Source organism: Microplitis demolitor, chromosome 8 (genome assembly GCF_026212275.2).
Source record: "Microplitis demolitor isolate Queensland-Clemson2020A chromosome 8, iyMicDemo2.1a, whole genome shotgun sequence".
NCBI lineage: Eukaryota > Metazoa > Arthropoda > Insecta > Hymenoptera > Braconidae > Microplitis > Microplitis demolitor.
The window spans coordinates 355,214-376,218 of NC_068552.1; the positions used below are offsets into that span (position 1 = coordinate 355,214).

General features: G+C 24.5%; 1 protein-coding gene across 21 annotated transcripts in view; it reads right to left on the reverse strand.

Annotated features, from left to right (window-relative positions):
- The window catches only part of LOC103575949 (calcium/calmodulin-dependent protein kinase type II alpha chain), a 47,861-nt gene that overhangs the window by 14,840 nt on the left and 12,016 nt on the right, over positions 1-21,005 (reverse strand). For 14 of the 21 annotated variants that reach the window (XM_053741637.1, XM_053741638.1, XM_053741635.1 and 11 more), the window contains exons 3-11: positions 17,191-17,250; positions 11,227-11,281; positions 10,139-10,277; positions 9,894-9,996; positions 9,608-9,786; positions 9,289-9,411; positions 9,105-9,188; positions 7,527-7,587; positions 3,159-3,248 (exon numbers count right to left, since the gene is read on the reverse strand). In XM_053741637.1, coding sequence (XP_053597612.1) covers positions 3,159-3,248; positions 7,527-7,587; positions 9,105-9,188; positions 9,289-9,411; positions 9,608-9,786; positions 9,894-9,996; positions 10,139-10,277; positions 11,227-11,281; positions 17,191-17,250 — 894 coding nt within the window. The remainder of the gene's footprint in view (positions 1-3,158; positions 3,249-7,526; positions 7,588-9,104; positions 9,189-9,288; positions 9,412-9,607; positions 9,787-9,893; positions 9,997-10,138; positions 10,278-11,226; positions 11,282-17,190; positions 17,251-21,005) is intronic. The other 7 variants (XM_053741636.1, XM_014444273.2, XM_014444280.2 and 4 more) reach the window with 1 other exon arrangement.

Genomic DNA, 21,005 nt, shown 5'->3' on the forward strand with positions numbered 1-21,005 from the left:
ATAAAAAAATTATAGTTAAGCAATGAAGAAGTAAAATTCAACATGTTAAACAATGTTAAGAAAATTATGAAATTAATGAAGAAGGTATGTGACATAATAAAATATTTTTGCTGCATCTAATTGATTATATATATATATATATATATATGTGTTACGTGTGTTTACATGATAAACATAATATCAAACGGTAAATATAATTGCTAAAACGACGTGAAAATAACGATGTGTCTTTTATGAGAATGGATTGTGACCTTGGTTAATCCTATAAAACCATCCACTCTAAAACCAAGTGTTTTAAAATAAACTATAGATATTTAACACACCGTAAAATGTGTATTAAGTGATTTCAAAAAACTATAGTGTTAAAATAGTACACTTGTAACACATTTGGTTTTAGAGTGTAATTAATAATAATTACACAAGTGTAAAAATTTATAGCTTTTTTTTCTGTTAATTAATCAAAATTTGATTATATTTTTCACATTAAATAAGCATTTATTTGCAGATCAAGTGAAAAAATAAATTTTTTTATGCCAAAAGATGGCACTAAAATATAATAAATACAATCGATGGTGTGATTTAATTAGTATATAGATTTTATAGTTTTTATTGTATAATAAAAATAAAATTTGAGTCGACAAGCCTAGAGATGAAAATTATTTTTCACAGAAATAGATTAAGTTAAAGGATGTAAAAGAATGTTTTTATCGATTATTAAAAATTTTATTTTGACTTTAAAAGATTAATTATATTTTCAATATCTCGTTTCATTTGGTGAATTAAATTAATAAATTTTAAAAAATTTATAATAAAAAAAACATTGTAGCATATTGTGTGATAAACAATGAAACAAGATGATTTCAGACGAGGGTGATGTTGACCACTCCAGTCAAATGTGAGAACTAGCAAACTATGTTTTTCATAATTATCTACATTAAAACACTAAGTTTTAATATTATCTCAAGAGCCACTTTAAACAAAAATATTAAAGACCAATAGCACATATAGCAAAATTAAATTGTCAAATTGGTTAGTCAAAATGCTATACGATAATTCAGAGGTTTACAATAAACAGTTGCGATTCTAACAAGGCCGTAATAAAGACAGACACTAATTTAACGGGTAAAAATTTCATGTTTTTTTTTTTTTTTGGGAATTAATCCAATTATTTTCATCCCTTTAAATCGCATTGATCTCACATTAAACTCACAATTTTAAAATAATTTGTATGAATAAATATATATTAATAATCTTTTAAAAAATTTAGCCTTGCCTCTGTTAATATATCTATTTATTTATTTAAAAGAATTATTTTTCTAAACTTAGACGATGATCATTGAATACTCAATGTAATAACTAATACTAAATTGATAAGTCTATATTTAATATCGATTTGCCCAACTCCACTTTTTTTTCTTTTTTTTTTTTTTTCTTCATTAAATTATCACCAACACTAATGAATAACGTTAGTAATTTATGTCTTTAATGCGATTCTATATAAAACACGAATTGTTATAATTGAGACCGGAGCCAGAGTTGTGAGCTTGTCAAAACACAACGGACATCTTAATTTTATTGTTATTGTAAAAAATACTCTAAAAATACTGAAATAGAAAGCCAATAAGTTTCTATAGATGACAATTATAAGTAGTATATAGACGCTTATAAATATCATGAAAAGTTTTATCATTAGATGACTAAATGAGTTGATTAGATGTTTTTTTTTTACGCTAACTATTGTACATGATGATGTGACTTTAACGATTAAGTATCTTTGTTATACGCTATACAAACTAAATTTTATATGATTCGAGTATATTTTAAAAAAAAATATATATTATCAAATATTAAATTAATTAGATTGCTAATCAAAATAAATATCATATATATGATGTGAGTAGGAAAATTACTATTCAATGGACATATTAGAATAAATTATGGATTATTAATATTTGATTGATACAACCGAAGCTTGTATAGTAAATACAGACAATTATCGGTAATAAATATATATCTCATAGTATGATTGAAATCAATATCAAATACCATGATCAATATAATCAGTGAGATATAATATAATACGTAATTCATCATACCTAATACATAAAAGACTGTTGCTTAAAAGTATTTTTAAAAGCATGAGAATTCGAAACTGCTAAATGCTAGTACAGCTTATTTCCACACTTATAAATAAGTAATTAATGATATCAGAAGTTATATTATGAAAGGGATTTCGAAAACATAAAAATATTTTTGTTGCTGCATTTTGCTTTTGAATAAAGTTTTTTTTTTTTGTTAAACAGAAAAATAATATCTAATCAAAAAAGTTTAAATAAAAAAAATTAAAATTTTTAGCTAACATATATTTAAATTTTTAACAGCATTCTAAATGGATAATCGAAATGTTTCTACTATAAAGAATATAAAACACTTGAACAATTTATTGATAGTGTTAATTTCACTTTTTGTGATATTAGCATATACTTTCATTTTTATAAATTATTAACATTTGATACTACTTTACGATAACTCGTGGCGGATAGGCATAATATAAGTGGGGAAAAAAAAAAAAAAAAAAAATAGAAAAAAAAAAAAAATAGATCATCTAAATTATATTTATAAAAATAAAAGAATTAAAATCTTAATGATTATTCATTAAAATAGTATTAGGTATATGGGAATAAATAATATTATTTATAAATTTATATGGAGGCTACGTGGAAATACTATGACCTACAATTTTACTAATAATTTTCTATAAGTTTATGGCGCATAAAGCACTAAAGAAATGGATATTTATAGATAATATGTTACGTAATTTGTTTTTTCTCAATCATTAATATATTTTCAGAATATTCTTATAAATTTTAATGTCTACTCACATCTTCTAAAATATTATATATATTTTTTTATTGTTATAAGTTTCATACAACTAAAATCGATAAAAAAAAAGAAGGACCTTTGTATTAATATTATGAATAATTCATAAATAAATAAATATAAGAGAGGTAAGTACAATACTTAAAAGTGTTAAATATTTATAAATGAAACAAGGGTCCTTTTAATTTTGTCAACAATTGTTTTGTATAATAGCAGGATTAAAAGGCCAATGCGGACGGGAAAATGGGAATAAGAACAATTATAATGTAATCTCATACCTTTGACGTCATCATCTTCAATAGTAGTGCTGCTGTCGGTTGATTCCTTCACTTGAGAGCCATCACCTTTCTTCGTAATGATGCTTCGAGCTGGAGTACGCAAATGTATTGGATCAATGATAAATGTAAGTGGTGAATATTATATAATATCAATAAGATAAAATGACAAAAAAAAAAAAAAAAAAAAAAAAGGACTAATGATGATATAAAATTATTATTTTTTGTAAAAAAAAAAAAAAATGAAAATTCAAATATTAAAATTTGTTCAGTATATGTTTAACTCTAATTGCTATTGTTTGTTAAGTTTATAAAAAAAAAAAAAAAAAATTTATATGAATTTTTGGAAATAATAAAAACAATGTTATAACTTTAATTGATTAAAAAGAAATTGTATGTAAAGGTATACCGAGTAAAAAGGATAATTGATAGTTATTAAGACAAAACGATCATTTGTAGACAGCATTATATTAAAATATTTTACTTGGGATGTATTATTTTATTGAATTATAATCGAAAGTTATTAAAAACTAACAGTAAAGTTATATTGTATAGTCAAAGAAAAATCATAGCTGTTATACTTAGTATAACTATTAGTATGAAAAAAAATTATGAATATAATTTATCGAGTGTGAATGTCGAGATAATAAGTAGATTACATCAGTTACAGTCAGACGTAGCGTATAGTAAATTCGTATATAAGAAATAGTTTTTGGTTTATATCAACTAATAAATTTTAGTTTAATTAAAACAATATTTATATTTTTAACAGAACTGAGATAAAATTATAAATAATTTTATTATACTTTTTTTCACTAAAAATTATTACTAATTAAATATTTATAGAGGAAGGGGGGGGGGGGGGGGAGGGTAGGCAAAACGGAGCACCCCCAAAATTTTATAAAAAAAAAATTTTATTTTTTAAATGTTTTTTAAACACCTTCCCTTCCCCTATACTGCTTTTAAATAATAAGAATAAAAATTTCTACAATTAAAAAATAATATAAATTTTTAAAATCAGAAAAGACAACTTATTTTATTACTTTAAAAAAAAAAAAAAAAAAAAAGTCGATGAAGAAATAAAACATAATATGAATGAATAGCTTAAACGTAAATATAGCGTGCAGAAAATAGAGCGTGGTTGCATGCTAAAAATCTTTATGATTCAACTATATTATGAATTAAGGACGCTATTTGTTCATTTAATTAATTTTCATTCGATTTAAATAGAGACAATATCAATTGAAGAAATTTTTCATAAGCATATTTAATAATAATGAATTGAAATAATCTTAAACTTTGATTATTATTAAAAAAATTAAATTTGTCTCATTAAAAAATAATTAATAGCAATTATGAGTTTAATAAATAAGTATTTGAATATAATGTATATATATATATACAACTAATTTGATGGCACGTATTAATATCAAAGGTAAAATGCATAATATTTTTTTAATATTTAATTAAAAATGATATTTGTAGTTTTGTTGTTTTGTAGCAAAAATTAATGTATAAAAATTGGATTATCAAACATTATTATAAATTCAAAATAATAAAAATTATTTGTTTGCTATAACAAAATAGTAATTTTATTTTGGTACTAAAAATAAATCATTAAAATAAAAAACTCGAACAACTATAAAATTTCATAGAAAATATATTATGTTTTTAGGGCAACAGCATTTTAAATTCAATTTATGTTAAAAACAATTCTGGATGCATTGCTATTACAGTTTTTTAATTGATTTATCGAACTAAAAACTTTTAACTGGAAATAAATTTAATAAAAAAATATATATATATGTATAAATAAAATATGAAAAAATAGTACATACATTGTTTATTATAAAAATGAATTATAAATAAATAGCCCAGCATTCACAACAGAAATTGTGTAACTAGGGCAATTTCAATTTAATTCTACAACAAGTTGGATAACCCACTTTTTCTTTGCTCTACTAATTTAAGTCATTTTAGTATACGTAAATTACGCTATATTTATTTGCTACTATCATTTTTTATTTTTTTTTCTATCAAAAACAATTATCATTTTTATAATTTAAAAAAAAAAAAGGCCTAACAAGAAACTGTGTTAGTTTTAATTCATTAATAATAAATTCGAGTTCCCTTGAAAATATATATTATGGTGTGTATTAAAACATAATAACAAGGAAAATAATAAACTACAAAAGGTAAATAAACGTTGTATATTGCCTATAAAAATATAAATAATATTAATAATACTAATAATCCAATAAAAAGTTAGCTAAAGCGATCAACTATTAACTAAATAATAAAAATCTATATCAGTCTTTTCAATTATATTCATATTATTCTATTGTAATTAAAATTTGAATATCAAAAAATAATTTGACATATTTGTTTTTAGAATCCGTCTCGTCAAAAACTAAAACATTAACAACTTAACGATTTTTTTTTTTTTTTTTTTTTTTTTTGTATGATTTGATTATGAAATGGGTAAATTTTAGATTATATTATAAATTATAAAAATTATATAGCTTAAAAAAGTACCTCCGACCCAATTAACGCTTAAAGCTTAAATTTTGATTAAAAATAATAAAAAAAAAACAGGATCATGATAATGGTGAATATTTAATGAAAATGATGATTATGACTTATCTATTTTTTTTTAACTTTTTTAAGGTCACATAAATTGATTATCAATTTAGAAATCGAAAATATTCATAGATAATCTAGTGTTATACCAATAATAAATTACTCGATAAATTCGATCTATTTTTTAAATTACACTATTTTTAATGAGTATTTAAATAAAAATTTTTATACACTATAATAAGTTTGCAAAAAATTTATTCCAAAATTTATATCATCTCGTAGATTCATGAGATATTTGTAATTTATTGTCTCTTAAAACTATCTGACAATAATCTCTGAAATATATATTAAAAACTCAGTTATGATCATGAAATATTGCACATTTCCTATTCTGCTTGCTTAGAAACATTTTACCAGTACACGTGTACTTACTCTAAATGGTATATGAAAATACTTTTTTTCTATTATGTGCCCTATGTAGAAATAAAATTTAATTTAATAAATATGATCGGGAAAAAATAGGGTGAATGTAGCGGGTAATATATGGCAAAGATTTAAACTATCGGCAATATATACTGACATTTCAACATCCCATCATTTTTTTCCAAATCAAAGTTACGATCGTTATTATACTGAAGATATTACTAACCCCTGCACAGTTAACTTTTTTTTTTTTTTTTTTTTTTTTTTTTTTAACCTTAGAATATCAACTAACTATACCTCTTTTTTCCCTATTCTTATCAATCAAGCATATAATACGATATGATGGTCACTGTCATTGACGATGTTATTTAAGTAAAGTAACTAGAATTTACTAAGCTAGTGATAAAAAAATGACCTCGATAATTCCCGGTTAATTGCAAATCAACTGCGACCTTATCTCATTAGAATACAAGGTCAATTATAACGTCATACTAATAAAATTAATCCAAGCACACTACCTTTTTATCGAAATATTAAGTTATTTTCATCCAATAATAATACTTAAAATTTTGATAAATTTTTATACATGTTAATTTATTTAAATTTAAATTTAAATTATTTTTAGATCTTACCATCGGCGATTTTGTTTAAATGTATATTTAAAGTAATAACTTAGACTTATTGAACATACAACACATATGTAAAGAAAAACAATACTGATACAGAATTTAAATGGTAGTACCAACTTTATGGTTACTAAGTGAAATTTATCAGTTTCAAAATTAAAGATTGATAACGTATCATAAATATTCTGGAGTGTAACAACACACAATTTCTATAGTATAAAAAGTAAAATACCAGGTACCGGGTATCGCGTACCGCGTACCGGTTTTAATCTATAATTAACTAAAATTCATCTATTTGCTAATAATACTAGAAATTTTTATCTCATTGTAATAAATAAAAAATGTATATACATATAGTGCGACAATAATAGTTTGGGACAAAGTGCAATCAACGAGAAGCAGTAGGAAAACTGTGTTTAAATAAATAATTTCAACGAGTACTGCATTAGACTTTGTCATATAGAGGTTATATATATATATATATATATATCAATAAATTAATAATAGACATTATTATTGATATGTAGATAAATAAACTAATATCACAAGTGACATGAAATTAAATAAATGTACCAGTGTAATATGTACATGAATATGAATTTATATTTTTTAAATGATAAACACTAATAAGGAGTGAAATTTAAAACGAATGTGAAATTAATATACAACAAAAAAGGAATAAATTAAGTAAACAGGGGTTTACGAGCTTTATGTAGCGCTTAAGAGGGCCGGAGATACTCACCCTGTGCATCATACTTACTGGAAAAATTCCTCGTCGCTATCATTGTTGTTAATATTGCGCCCTGTTAACATAATAAATAAAAATTATCATTAACTCGACATAGAAAAAATAAAAAATAACAACAACAGAGTTTAAAATAATAACGCGGCGCTTTAAATAGAAACATTTTAAAAAATTATAAAAGAATTACACTTTCAAATAATAGCCTTTGAATTTTTTTGTTTGAATTTATAGTTAAAAATATATTTTAAACTGTAAAAATTAACAATTAGAATTCCTTTTTTATTAATTTTGTACGCGATTTTTATAAAATTCTGCACTCCTCAAGCGCGAAAGCACTGACAATACTTTACGAACACTTGATTTTTTTAAACTATTTTACTCTCGCAAAAAAAATTTTCTACAATCTTTTGAATACACCAAAATGGGTTTAATTGTATATTGGCATATTTAATAAAGTAATTTAGTAAAGGACTATTAAAATCTATTGCTAAGTAAATTGATTTCAGATAAATTAATAAAAAATAAATAAATAATACTATTAATAAGCAATTTTTGATTACCAAAGTACGTCGTTACTATATGATAAAAAAAACTGTAATGTTTGTCGTTGTTGTTGTTTTTTTTTAATTTTCTTTTTTTTTTTTTCCACGCATTTAACAAAATAATATAAAATAAAAAAGTTTTTCAACCTCTGTTGGTGTATGTTTAATATTAAATTTACATTTTTCTTCAACTGTCACAGTACGATTATTATTTTTACACTCACAACAAGATTTAAATAAATAACAACAACAGTATTTACAGAATATATTCGTATTAAAAAAAAAACTAGAAGAATTTAAAAACATTTGTGAAAATAATATTAACATAAATATAGTAATAATAATTAATATCAAGTCGAAAATTATTAATTTTTTAAAAATGAAATTTAAATTTGAGGCAAATTTTTTTTTCGCTAGATTCGGTTATTATTTAGATTATAATGAACTGGAGTTTTGATAATCCGTTTTTTAATAACAATCACTATTTGTATTGAGTCGAATAATTTCGTTCTAATAATGTTATTACGTTCAACAATTGTAAATAATAACATATGCTTCATTTTTAAAAGTTTAAAATAGATATAGATAATAAGTGTTTGTCATATGTGCGCCACAATGTCTAAATAATTTAGGTGAAGGCTTTATAATTACCAAAGCGATAACGTTAACATTTCTGCAGATTAATTCTTATTCATTATGATTAGTAAAAATTAAAATAAATAGTAAAATTTTAATTATTTTTATATATAATAATTATAATAATAAACAAATTTTATGTAACTTTTCAATTAAGAGCATTAAAAAATTTATTCAATTAAATTGGATTATTTGACCTATGTATTTATTACGTTATCTGTATTACATAATAAATTTAACGTAACAGGTTTAATATTTATATTAATATATTTCTGTTTGATTCCAATTTATACATTATTAATTGTAAGATATTATTTTTTTTTTTATTTTAAAAAATTTTTTTAATAGGATTACTTATATGATTAAGTAGTGTATATATAGTAAAGAGTTAACTTACTTTTAATTTGCGCCTTGCATTGAATTTCTTCAAGCAATCCACAGTTTCTTGCCTGTGTACCACTGATGCAACACGTTCACGTTGCTGAAAAATAAAAAATAAAAAACATTTATAAAAAATAATAATTATAATACACATTTATAAAAATCAGTAGCTAAAGCAATGACTAAATTAAAATACGTACACAAATCCAAGGGTGTCTAAGCGCTTCGCTAGCAGTTATGCGCCTCGTTGGATTTACCGTTAACATCTGATTGATGAGATTTCTCGCTTCGGGCGTTACAGTATCCCATTCAGGGCTTGGATACTAAAAAATTTATTAGTCAATCATAAATACAAATACCAAAGATAATTCCTTGACTATAAACAGTTAATTATTAAAATACTATCAATATACAAATAATATTGCACTAAAAATTACACAATTAATTAATTAATTTAGGCTCTAAGATCAAATAAAAACTATCTATCTAAAAATCGATATTTTAAATTTAAAAACTTACATCATATGCTCCAGCTTTTATTTGTCCATATAATCGATGTTGATCTTCATCCCAAAATGGAGGATAGCCAACAAGAAGAATGTAAAGAATAACTCCACATGCCCAAATATCTACAGGTTTACCATATGGTTCTTTTTTTAGTACTTCTGGACTTAAGTAACCAGGCGTACCAGCAAAACCTTTTAAATAAAATTAAATATTTAAGAAACAATAAAACAATTTTTACACAAAAAATTACATTAAAAATTTAGTAAATATTATTAATCGGATATGATAATTTACATACCATACCACGCCTGTGCATCACCCTGTAATTCAATGGCTAATCCAAAATCTGCTAATTTCACAGCTGCACCCTTCGCTTTGCTAGCGAGGAGAAGGTTCTCAGGCTATTGTTGTTGTTGTTGTTGTTGTTGTTGTTGTTGTTGTTATTAGATTGAATGCAAGTTAGAGTATAATAAAGTAAATAAAGTTTAAAACGAAACATATTTTTATGAAAGTTTAATTATAATATTAAATAAAAAGATCTACCTTTAGATCTCTGTGCACAATTCCATTGTGGTGACAATGATGGACGCTTTCTAGAATTTGTTGTATACAGTGGGAAGCATCAGCCTCGCTGTAAAATTCACGAGCAACTATATCCTCAAAAAGTTCACCTCCAGTTACTCTGAAAATAGCAACAAAATTTTTTACAAAATAATTTTTGTAAGGCAATGAATTTTAAAAATTTTAAATTTACTTCAACATAAGTGTAATATATATCACAAGTATGTAAGTGGACATTTTATTAATTTATTTATCAACACTGCATTGATTGATAGATATATCGATAAAATTTTTTATTTATACTATTTATTTGCATGCCAATGTTTATTTATCCAGTGATACGAATAAGAGGATTTAAATAAATAAATATTTTCCCTAGAGCAAAAATGTCTTATTTCAATTGGCTAAGTTATTTCTCGTCTTGATTTCAGTCATAGTTAAATAATATTTGTTTTCCATAAACATCAAAATACCTATATCCTATTTTAACCAAAAAAAAGTTGCCAGTTGTATTTTTACATAAATGTTATTGATTTTTATTATAATAAATTGGTTCATCATTTTTACTAGATTCAAATATTCAAACTCAACACTTTGATACCGATTATTATTATTATTATTATTATTATTATTTGTAATACAATATTAAAATAAAAAAATATCAAAATTTAGATACATCTTTTTGCCACCTTAATTCAAAGATTTAGACTTTTATTTTAACCAGTAAAGTCTGACCTCCACTATATATACTAAAACTTGATAATCTTTTAAAGCTATCTATATTGAATTTAGTCTCTTAAGCGTCTTATAATTCACCTTTTATAAAAGACAAAACCCCAATAAAGTAATTTATTCGGTGCATCTACGCATCTACGCATCTACTGACCTCAAAAACCGTCCCACAGGCCGGGTTTAGTATACTTCTACTGACCCAAATAAAATCATTGTATTTCTATTAAGTTACGTAGTATATATGGTAAGTCATCTGGCCTGTAGGATGACTTTTATTTAGATAGCTTCTGTATATTTTAGGGATTAATTTCAATATATAGATTTTAAATTTTACTTACAAATCAAAGACAAGGTAGTGGCAATGTTCTTCTTGTATACTTTCATGTAATCTCACTGTAATAGTAAAAAATAGTTACGTTAATTTATTTATTAATTTGTCGTTATTCCATAAAAATTTTAAATATTATTTTGAGCTCATACAATTAGCTCTATCTTTTTTTATATTAGGGATTATCAGAATTTTTTTAGCAGATTCCGAGTGTATCTGCATAATCTCTGCATAATCAGTGATAATGCGCTTGCTCTATATGCTTTTAACGCAAATAATAAAAAAGGTCAAATTGATTGCCCGAGGCTGCTTGAAACTATTTCATTTAAAACTTGACTGCCTGATAGTAGAAATAGTCTTTCCAAATGATTATTTCATATAATCTTCTAGTTGTGAGTTATAACTTATAACTTTTCTATTACTACCATCTCTATAGAGATATATAACTGATTGAATAAGTTGTATACTTGGGACTATTTATATAGTGAATATTCACTGATTTTCAGCACTTTTCATTGATTCATATTAAAAGAGTAACGATATCAACAAATCTATAATATAAATTTGTTAAATTCACTGCATATGTATACCACTGGTTGAATTAGTAGCAATTAGTAGTATATACATTTATGGCCGGACAAATAATCATTATCCATTTATTCGCGGTGAATTTCACTAATTCATTATTAGAGAGCATGTAAATCATCGTGTATAGATTTAGTATTGGCTAAAAATTACTTATGCTGGTCGCTTGTACTACTGTTAATACCAAAAATTTATAATTAAAAATTATATACATTATGTATTTAATTATTGATTAACCTAGAATATTATTATTATTAAAAATATTACTTAAATATATATTTTCACAATAATTAAATTAAAATTAATACAAGAAAGTCACGAGGTGTGTTAATAAATGAGATCATTTATGTTACAAATTTATATATATTATATATAAAATGAATAATAAATTATAGTGTAGATGAAACGTATCTCTGTGTAGAATATACATTCACTGTATTATATGCACAGAGAACAATGGTCATATTAAATCTCAATTAGATTAGTGTAATAAACTAACCAGCTGTGAAATTAAATTTCAATTCGTTAGAAATTTTTGTACTGAATACTGAAGAAAAAATAATTTACACATACAGTGACCACTCAATAATTTTAATAAAAACAAAATTAGATTTACAATCAAAATTTTATGGTATTCGATTAAAATACAATAAAAAATAAAATTATCTTTTTAAAAATATAGAGGTAAAAAAAACAATTTTAAACAAACTACATAAAAGTAAGTAGCAATTAATCCTAAGAAAAATTAATTCTACTCATGTCAGTTAATTCGTCATATTTTATACAATGAAAAAAAATAAATAATATAAATTTGTTGAACTGATAGGCTAGCTTACAAAAAAATTAAAAAAGTCTAAATTAATTGACGGAATGATGAATACTAAAATTTTAATTTACGATTATTGTTGACCAAACAAATGGCTTTGGACAGAAATTAATAAAGATTGTTTAGATTAAAAGTTAAATCAATTTTTTGCTAGATCTGATTATTAAATTATGAAATCTCTGAGAAAAATTTTAAAAACGGTAATTTTTCAAATTTTTTCTTGACGATATTATATTAATTTAATAACCAAACGATATGAATTTTGTAACGATCAAAAAACATTAAAGATCAAAATTTTATTTTATTTTTGAAACATTAATAATATATAATACATATACCTTACATAAATAAACTGATTTTAATACTCTTTGCAGAATTTGACGCATTTATAAGGGCTTTGAAACTGATAAGATTTAAAATAAAAACTCGATTTTTGTAATTCGAATAGAAAACAATACCTTGTTAATTTATAAAAAATTTCAAATATAATCTAAAATCATAGCAATTAGTAAATGAGTTTAAAAAAAAAAAAAAAAAAAAAAAAAAAAAAAAAAAGACAGAACATAACTTTGGACAGGTGGTGCAAAGACCTAATCCTTGTTGAACTTTACTAAAAATAATTTTTTAATCGTCACTTAGAAAGAGTAATTACTTCCCCTTTTGGATAGCTTCGTATTATACATCTACATTTAATAAAAAGAAAGTATAAGGTGTTCTTTTTCTTTTTAACTCTTGCTGGTATGGTATAGTATAGGTAAACTTTAAGAAAAGTCTGATGTCATTTAAAAGTTTTACAACGTTAGTTTTGTGAGCAGAAAATTGAACACAACCGTTGTAAAACGACATTACTGAGAGAAACGATGGCGTCTCGACTCTACTCCGAGAGAGTACACCTACACCAGCTACACCACCTACACTACATTCACCTCAAGTTGGAGCATCGTATTTATCGATCCTCTCAGCCACACCTCGATGTCATAGAGAGTAAAGCCACACAACATAATAAATTGATCGCTTATCCCCCTCTGTACTTAAGTTTATGCTACGGTTTTATTAAAAATTTTAAAAACAAAAGTTATTGATTCTAGTCTGATTTTTTAAACTTTGGTTTATAAAAGATCTAGGGAATTTGTGATCACAATAATTTTTAATGATTTTTATATCTCACAAAGAATAAACTGATTGTGGGTTATTGTGACACTATGAATTTTTATTTTTATGGTAATTTAATAAAAAACAATAAATAATGTTCAAGTCAGTAATTTTGTTATTTTTTTTTTTAATAATTTAATCGAGTTTAAGTTTTAATTAACTTTTCAACTATTTCAAAATTTATTCCAGATAAAATAATTCATTGAAGATAAATGGTAATTATAATATTCTGCCTAGCCAGAGTACTACTATTTTTGGTATTTTATAATATAAAACATGAGATACACCCTAAGAATTCTTAAGTAAAAATTATCTTAGTAGTTTTCTACTGCAAGATTATTTACTAACCATTAAAGTTTTTATCTTGGATGTGGCAAAATATAATATTAAACAAAATGGGCATGTATATATAGATGCAATTTTTACTAAGTACACATTTACTACGGTAGAAATTTACATGCTTGTTAGATAATACCATAATTTTTAGCTGTTGAGATAATTTTTTTTTTTTTTTTTTTTTTTTTTTTTTTTTTTTAAATTAGTGGCGCCATGCATTTTCTACTTTGAAAAACTTAAAGTTGTGGCTAATAATCTCGTCTTGTCTCGAAGAGCTAGTTAACAAAGACAAAGTTCCGGGAGTAGCCAACGTGGATAATCAATTTTTTTATTTGAATTAGTTATATGAAAATTTGAAACGAGAAGAATAAAATTTAGGTAGGAAAAGTTATGGTAACAAAATAAATATATACTCAGCAATTGAATGGGATTGTCAATAGAATACAACCTAGACACGTTTTCTAAAGACTGATGGTTCAAGTAAAAAAACACAATGTGCTATATAGACGAAACGATCCTATGATTATTATTATTATTATTATTATTATTATTATTATTATTATTATTATTATTATTGATGTACAAGTGCTGAAGGTTCAATTGAGCATCAGCATGCGATGAATAAAAAAATAAATAAAGATGTATATATAAATTTTAGTGTAGCTTTAGTCACATAAGTACGCAAATATATGTATATACCACCTATAGTGGATCTTTAGATATGTAACTTATGGTAAGAACAAATGATTCTAGAGGCAACTATACTAGAATTGTTAATATATTAACTTTGTTCTATCCATTGTGCCTATAAATAATTTATTTATAATTTTTTTATATTAATAAAATAGAAATTTAAAAAGAAAAAAATATGTTAATTACACATAGATACATATTTTTTAAAATAAAAATATATTATTAAATTTATACAGACGTTTAATAAAGTTGCGAATAATTTTTTAATTTATATTTAATTTTATGGTTATACTTTAAGAATATATTAACTTTTCAACAACTTAGTAAAGTGTCTGTTTTTTTGGTCAATATTTAAGAATTGATTAAATTTTATAATTAAAATAGAAAAAGGAAAAAAATCGATGGGAAACAATCCGTCTAGAGTGAACTAAAGTGATTTGAGTTGATTGTCATTCTACTCGTGACTAAACATGCTCAAATCAGCGTTTATAGTAAAGTCTAAATATATATTAAAGTATAAACTATTTTATATTGTATAGGTCTAAAGACAATCCATATATTGTTTATATTATAATTAACTCTCTAACTAATTAAACAAATTATTACTTTATTTTTATATTAATAATTTATTTTTAAATTAAATAATGAAATATACAAGATGTATTTACAAGATTAACATAAACGCGGCTCTTGAAAATTCCTCCCACTTTTATTTAAAAGGCATTCCGCATTGCAGAAGTTGAAAGAGCTATTTCGTCACCTCCCAACTTTACCTATTTACGAGACATTTGTGTCCTCGTTTTGTTCTTCGTCAATCCAATGCATTTACAATATAAATACAAGTACTTGTATTTTTTCCCGGGATTTTTTTTTTCTCTCATTGCTATTCTTACATCCGCATATGAGTTTAAAAAGAGAAACAATTTAAAACGTAATATAAGACATTGTGGTGATGCCGTTAAGTGACTAATTTCAAGATTGAATAGTTAAAACTACAAGTAACTATCACTATCACAGGAAATAATAAATATAACACATAATTCATTTATTGAAACTATCAACCAAAATAGCTTTTACCATAACAGTATAGTAGGTATATATATATATATATAACTAATTTATAGAGATAAATATAAATAAATACTAAATACTGTCATTGATTTGGCTATATTATGTATATTACGTGGGCATATAATTTAACTAGTATAGTATAATAACCTGATAACTGTAAATTATTTTTAGATGGGTTTCTTGCATAATAAATCTAATGATTTGGATGGGTCTCATGACGTTTCATTAAAAATTTTTTTTATATTATAAATTATAATAATATAATTTATGTTTCACGAGCTTGTCGCAAATTATATATTTATTTAAATGCATATTGTTGGTTTAATTGTACGGATATATTTAATTTTAGTCATCAATTAATTTTAATCTGATTATTTTATTAATATCTATTTTATAATTTTAATTAATTTCTTTGCCGATTTAATATTCCATAACAAAATATTGTGATAAATATTAATCATCAGTATTAATTAATGTTGAATTTTAACAATGTCAATTGTATAAACGACTACTCTGGAAAATTAACAAGCATCTATTGTCAGAACAACATGTGGTTATCGTATACGATATATCCATACGTCGATGTCAAGTTTTAATTTGGATTTATCGACACTTTGACGAATCAGGATTGAGCTATTGTTTGTCTCATAGTCTCTTCCCAGTTGTCCTTCGATAATGTACACTGACGATGAAATGCTCACCAATATACATATAGAATTGGCTGTTATAGCTGTTTTAGCTGTTTTAGCTGTTAGCCTGTGATAACTCATTGATACTCTCCAGAGTTGTACATTTATATATAACATATATCTGTGAGTATTTATGATTTATGAAAGGCATAATATTCCCCAGCTTTACTAATTCGTTATTATAACATTAATTAGTTCAGTTAATAGTTAGCTTCCCTATAAAATTTAACAAACAAAAATGAAGTGAAAATTACATGATAACTTTAAAAACTTTTATAGTTTTTCGATAGCTCATTGAATGCACGCATTTAACAATTTTTAAATTCATAACGCCAGCTCAGTTGGTTAATCACTAATTACTATCAATTTTAATAATTTCACATTCAAAATATTCATTACTTTTATAAATAACTACTTAAAATTAAGAAAAAAAAAAAAAAAAAAAAAAAAAAGAGTCCCACTTGGAGATTTTTTATTGCTATAACTTGACGTAACTCTTTTAAGTATTAAGTTATTAATATTTGAGAAATCTTTACGAATAACCAATTTTATAAAAGAATCATCCTGAAGCAAATTGCACAGAAACGTGACAATCTGTATGAGTATAGCTAACAAAACTTACCAATATTTGGATGCTGTAATTTCCTACATATTCGGGCTTCACGTTCAAGTTTTTGGAAATCTGTAATAAAAACAAGTATTCGTTATTATTTTGATTATATATAGAGTATCATATAAAATAATATATTGTGCTGCAAGGAAATACAGCTTTAGATGATAATTTTCTGATTCGTCAATTATTTCAAGCTGTATCTAAACACCTCAAACGCTCATGTTAATTTACACAAAATGTTTTTTGACGGTACGACGTTGACGAGATTCTCAATTGAAAACATTAAAGAGATTATTGATGAGGATTATATAGACCAATTTCCCGTCGGTCATCACTTTAAATTAATTATAGGAAAAAAAAACGATATGAACTACACTATCGAAAATCAAAAAGGTTCGTCAGCTAGACGAAATTCTGAAGGGAATAAGAAAAAATTAAACTAATTCATTAAGTGATTCGCGAGATATATTGTGTTTATGTAATTATACCCCAACGTCCAAATTTTAATAAGAGTTATTTTTCGAGGAGTTCAAAAGAAATTAAAAAAAAAAAAAAAAAAAAAAAAAAAAAAAAAAACAATCATTAACAATTGACGCGAATTTAAATACTCTTATTTAAGTTAAATTCATATGGCGTTGTTTCATAAGGTGGCAATAATAGAATATCTATAGTGAAAAGTATATCTTTCAGAGAAATATATATAGCTCTCTCAGCCATATAATACAAATCATTGCTACGTAACGATATCAAGTATAATTATAAACAGCAACCTGGGTAGTTATAATAGGTATAACATATACATATATCATTCTTGTGAGAAGGATATAAAGCGATAACTATACTTGAGATATAGCTAGATATGCAATAGTTTTTTCTCTGTGTTTGCCAATATTGTTCAAAAAGTTTATGATGACATATTATATACTGCCGTATTTGCTAGATGAAATTAAATTATTTTCAATTTATATTTTACACATAATTATTAACTTATAATATTGGTAACCTCTAAAACGGCTATTTTACCATTTTAAAATGCGGAATAATATTGATTAACTAAAAATCGTATATGCAGTTATTGATATTTATAGTATTAATTTATTATTAATATTTAGCTGACAATATCGAATTTTCGATGAAAAAATTTAGGCTGGTATTCCTTTTAATTTTTTATTTGTCCTGTTAAAAATTATAAAATCTTAATTGTACTCCTAAATTTTAATATTTTTAATTTTTTTTTATTTTTCTGTTCCAGATTAAATTATTATTTAGAATAATGTTTAGTATTATATAATTATCGTTATTATCACTTGAATGTTATAAAAACACCGCCGAGACATTACTGTTAAATATAATTACAATGTAATTGTAGTTTATACATCTAGTACAAACGAATATAAAACACAGAGTACAAAGATTGACTTATGAACTGTTGACAGGTGTTTTAACATTAAATCGTCTTATACCCATTTGTACTAAGTATACAAAGTAGTTTTTGTTAAAAAAAAAAAAAATTAAAATATAACAACTAATAAATTGTAGCGATTTTTAATTAAAATTGATAGACTTTAGTAACCGAGTTTAGTAACAGCTTGATGAAAACTTTAATTCGATGGTGAGTCGCTAACTGACAGTTGATTTTTTTTATTTATATCAGATTGTACATCTTTACATACGGTATTAATTATATTATTTGTAATACATATTCGAAATAGACGACATCTAATGTTTATAGTCGGCATGATGATAAAGATACCTTATCTTTTCGGTTGTGACATCAGCGTGCGTAAAAATATATTCAGACCACTATGATCAATCAATATATATTTTGTTCTTTTGGATTGAATGTCATTTTAACTTTTACTATTGACGCTATTAAAAATTAAACAATTGTTTTAAAACTCGTCTAGATTATGTTATAGATTCTCAACGAGAACTCATATTATATATATGTTCATTCGGTTCAATCGTACTTGCCTGTCGCTCTTTTATTTATTTACAAACAGCAATACCTCGCTATACCAAAAATACATCTATTATGTGTAAGCGACGTCACTATATTCAGACGATTAGATATCTTTTTTACCATCTGTACAAACATATTTTGAGGTTTTTCAAGTATATGTGTTACAAAAAAAAGTATTTAGTTAGTTTTATAGTTACATAATGCATGTGTACTAAAAAGTGTCAAAAAAATGAAAAATTTTATGAAAAAAAGAAAAAACACACTTTAAACCGTCACATACTTTATGTTAGTAATTTATTTTCGTATAATTGCTACTTGAATCGATATTTAATATTCAATAAATGCCAAACATCAATTGATATTTTTTTTTATCGTTTTTTCTTTAGCTATGTCGAGTGTTATTTAAAAAAAAAAAAAAAAAAACGATTAATGATATTAGTATAGGAGCAATTGTGGAACCCGAGATACCGTCCAAAAATATCACAAGCAAGCGTACAAGCATAGCTCAGCCTCGACACACGGCGACGACGTAGATAATCTTGTCGAGGATTGCAATGGCCATTGACGAACCGAATACCGAAATAACGTGAGAACCAGCAGCTCGCGTGACCAATAGTACCTTATTCTTTCATATCACTTTACATGTCAAGATGCTCAAACATTGGTTCAATGAACGTTAATAAGAAATTATTACATTTTTTACTATAAATATTTCTGTCCTATCATTATTTATAAATACAATGTATTTTGTTAAACTTTTTTTATTTCAAATAAAATAATGAAATTTGCTGTTTAATCCAACTATTAAAGCTTTCAGAAATTATACTAGATATACAAATATGGAGTATATTTATTCAAGTAATCATAAACTTTAGAAAATAATGTTTATTATCAATTAACATATAACTTATTTATGCTAAAATAAGAAGTATATTAAATATATCAGCTAGAGTAGAAAATTAAAACAAAAAAATTATTTAGAATATTTAGAAAAATTCGTGTGAGTATGAAAACTGGTTTGAAAAAATAAAAATAAAACACAACATAAAAAAGTGCTCTCACAATATTTTGTTCGTCTTTTTATGCTATAAATATCCCACATACATGTAGATATATATATATATTTATGACAAGACTGAGATAGAGTAATAGAAATTGAAAATGGTTGATAAAACGTACTTGTAATTAGATGAGGTTTATATAAATTTATAATTTATTGAAAAATGATCGAAAATTCGATTTTTATGGAAATATATATATATATATATATTTAGATAATTATTTTCTAAATATTAATTCGATTTCTAAACTTAGATAAAAATTATTTGAAAATTGTGAAATTTCAATTTTACTCACAAATAACACAACTAAAGTAAAATTATTTATTTAGAAATATAGGTAATTTCTAAAAAAAATCTAGTTAGAAGTATGACAATTTTGAAATTATGAGGTTGATGTTGGATTATCTTAATTGAATACATACAAGTAAAAGCGTAAAGAGTAATGTGGGTGTAGTAGATATATAAAGCCTCAAATAGAATATTCATTCCTATGCGAGAAACCGATACAACCCGTTGAGAAATTGAGAGGTGAGGGAACCGTGTCAGCGTCGGCCACACGGTACAGTCGCCTAGCCAGTGAACGGGTCGAGCGGGTCGAGCGGGCACTGGGGCAAGGTCGTGACGTCCCGAGAACTCAAGAGCCGCTGCACCCTGCACCTTCCACCTTCCACCTACCACCTACCACCTACCACCTAGCACTCTGCATCCCTTTCTATCTCACTGTTAACTGTCTCGTTTTGCCTCTCTACTCTGTTACAAACTAACAGTTTCACCTTTCAAATATTTCATTTCCTCATATA